The sequence below is a fragment of the Eumetopias jubatus genome, unplaced genomic scaffold (genome assembly GCF_037043125.1).
Source record: "Eumetopias jubatus isolate StellerSeaLion01/CBP00866 unplaced genomic scaffold, mEumJub1_p1.0 scaffold_3, whole genome shotgun sequence".
Taxonomy (NCBI): Eukaryota; Metazoa; Chordata; class Mammalia; order Carnivora; family Otariidae; genus Eumetopias; species Eumetopias jubatus.
In genome coordinates this window covers 20,535,838-20,538,175 of record NW_028274809.1, presented here as the reverse complement: position 1 = coordinate 20,538,175, position 2,338 = coordinate 20,535,838, and the positions used below count along the sequence as shown (strand labels likewise).

At 45.9% G+C, this 2,338-nt stretch overlaps 1 protein-coding gene across 1 annotated transcript; it reads right to left on the bottom strand.

Moving 5' to 3' along the window:
• Positions 1-1,397: 1,397 nt before the first annotated feature.
• Positions 1,398-1,801, bottom strand: LOC114215971 (ATPase inhibitor, mitochondrial-like). Its single transcript, XM_028112205.2, has one exon. The coding sequence runs from the start codon at positions 1,770-1,772 to the stop codon at positions 1,455-1,457; it is 318 nt and encodes a 105-aa protein (XP_027968006.2). The 5' UTR covers positions 1,773-1,801; the 3' UTR covers positions 1,398-1,454.
• Between the last annotated feature and the right edge of the window lie 537 nt (positions 1,802-2,338).

Genomic DNA, 2,338 nt, shown 5'->3' with positions numbered 1-2,338 from the left:
TTATTAGCCCTGTGTTACAGATGAGGAAACTGAGTCTTATAGAGGCTCACCCAAGCCCACAAAGATAGCAAGTGACTTGAGAAAGAAATCAGAAGGTCAGTATGGCTCAAACAGGTCAGTGTTCTATTATCTCATGCAGACTCCCAAACTGACCGGGTTGGGTGCCCACACACTGATGGAATTACCTTACCTTTCAGAGAACTTGACCACTGGCTAGGGTTGCTCTAAAATGCAGGATCCTCAAAAGCTTGCCACATTCCTGGGAGATACTGATCTCCAAAGGGCTCTTTGGGACCCTTGGCCCCAGGAAATACGACATTCAGCACCTGGTGTAAAATGGCCTGCAGGATGTTAGGCCCAAAGCACGACATGACAAAGACATGGAAAATCCCCCTACCAGCCTTTCCCTCAGAGGAGGTTGGTTCTTACCTCATTGGAACCTTCTTACCTGGCTAGGAGCTTGTCCCTGCCCTGTCCACAGAGCCACTAAAAGTGAACCCTCTGCAGCACTCAGCTGGTCTCCTGTGTGCTCAGGAAATAAGGTATTTCTCTCTGTCTTTGTCTCTGTCTCTCTCTGCTCTGTCATCTTTGGCTTCCCTAGAAGCAGCACGGATCATGCTGCACAGCAGTACCCAGAACTGAGATGTTGTTTCTTGAGAAGAAAGAGCAAGGGACAAGGCATGTGTCATTCCCAGAGAGAAAATAAATCATGTGTCCTCTGATTACTTGGAAATCTTTGATTTTTCTTTCCAAGAGAAAGGGTTACAACTGTGTTCCTTGGGTGGCTCAGAAAGGAACAAAATGTCTGTTTTCTCCTTTATCTAAGCAATATGTCTCAGCATTTGTTCCATTCAAGCACCAGAGTGAGAAGGTAATCACATCACCGTTCACCCTCCCAGGAACACATAAGCAGCAAGGGACCCATACTTATGGTCTCATACCAAAGATGTGACTTGGCTTTGGAACAAATTTCCAAACCTAACCACCTAGTGATCAAGGCAAAGCTGTCCAACTTGGGCCCTTGGATTTCTCCCATTTCCTCCCACTTCAGGGTCCACAAAAATTGGAAATACACGTAAAAAACTAAAAAGGGCCAAGATAGAAGTTTGGGCAAAAAGCAATCATTAGGGATGAATTCTTGAAAGCAAAAGAAAAGGATAAGCAGTGTGGTATCATAGAAAGAGCATTGGTTAAGGAGTAAGGCATGGTGGGATTTATTTGTTGCTTTGGCATCCACTATCCAGATGACAGTAGGAAAGACACTTCACCCCTCCAGGTCTCAGACTCTTCTCCCATAACCTGAGAGTATTGGCTTGACCTTTTTTTTTTTTTTCACTGATGACAATTTATTATAATCTGTTGGCAGTACACAGATAAGATATTAATAAAATCACAACTCTGCTTCCATAGCAGCGGGCAATGATATGTAGCTATGCTATGGGAAGTGTGTATGTTTAATCATCATCATCATGTTTTAGATGTTTGATCTTCTTCTTGTGCCGCTCAATTTCTTTCTGCAGACGTTCAATTTCCTTTATATGATGGGTGATTTCCTCTTCATGGTGTTTCTTCAAGGTTGCCAGTTGTTCTTTAGTGCGTGCTCGGAAGTATCGTTCCTCTTCAGCTTGCTCTCTCTTTCCGAAGGCCCCACCTGCCTCCCGGATCGAGCCCGCACCGGAGTCTGACCGTTCGGAGCTGAAGCCTCGGGCTTGTATGGCCCTAACGCCCCACACGCCCAGCCACACCCGGGCGGCCAACGCGGTGACAGCCATTGTTGTTGTAGCAGGACTTCTCCAGTCATCCGCGGCGGTGGCTTGACCTTTAAAGTTACTCTGCTAATGACATTGTGCTACATCTGTTGTCCTATGAGCTGGAAAGATTGGAAGGGAAGAGAAAGATGGAGGAGAGAGAAAGCATAGGGAAGCAGGTGGAGCTTCCTAATAGAGAGTAACAAGAGAACCAAGTTTGACATACAGCACAAGGAAGAACACCTGGAAAAGAGAGGCTAAGAAGAGCATGCAAAGAGGAAAATATTTTGGAATTAGAGAAATCAATTGTGTTGGTTCAACTTACAACTGGATAAGACCCGAGACAACCTGTAGCGGATGCCCAAGGCTGGCAGAAGAGAGAGTATAAAGAGAAGACAGAGCTGCCTCCCTGTCTTCCCACCTGCTCTGGGCCCTGGAACTCCCAACTCTCTATAAGGCAGGTAGAGACACCCAGCTAGCACAGAGGAAATATCTACCCAAGTCTCATGGCTGGCTGAGAAGACAGCTTTCATCTATAAATGTTAAGTACTATGATTTGACTAAGGAGGCATGAGCCTGGCCTGAGACTT

What these genes read in the sequence shown, in the direction of transcription:
- LOC114215971 (XM_028112205.2), bottom strand. Translation starts at nt 1,772, where the DNA reads ATGGCTGTCACCGCGTTGGCCGCCCGGGTGTGGCTGGGCGTGTGGGGC.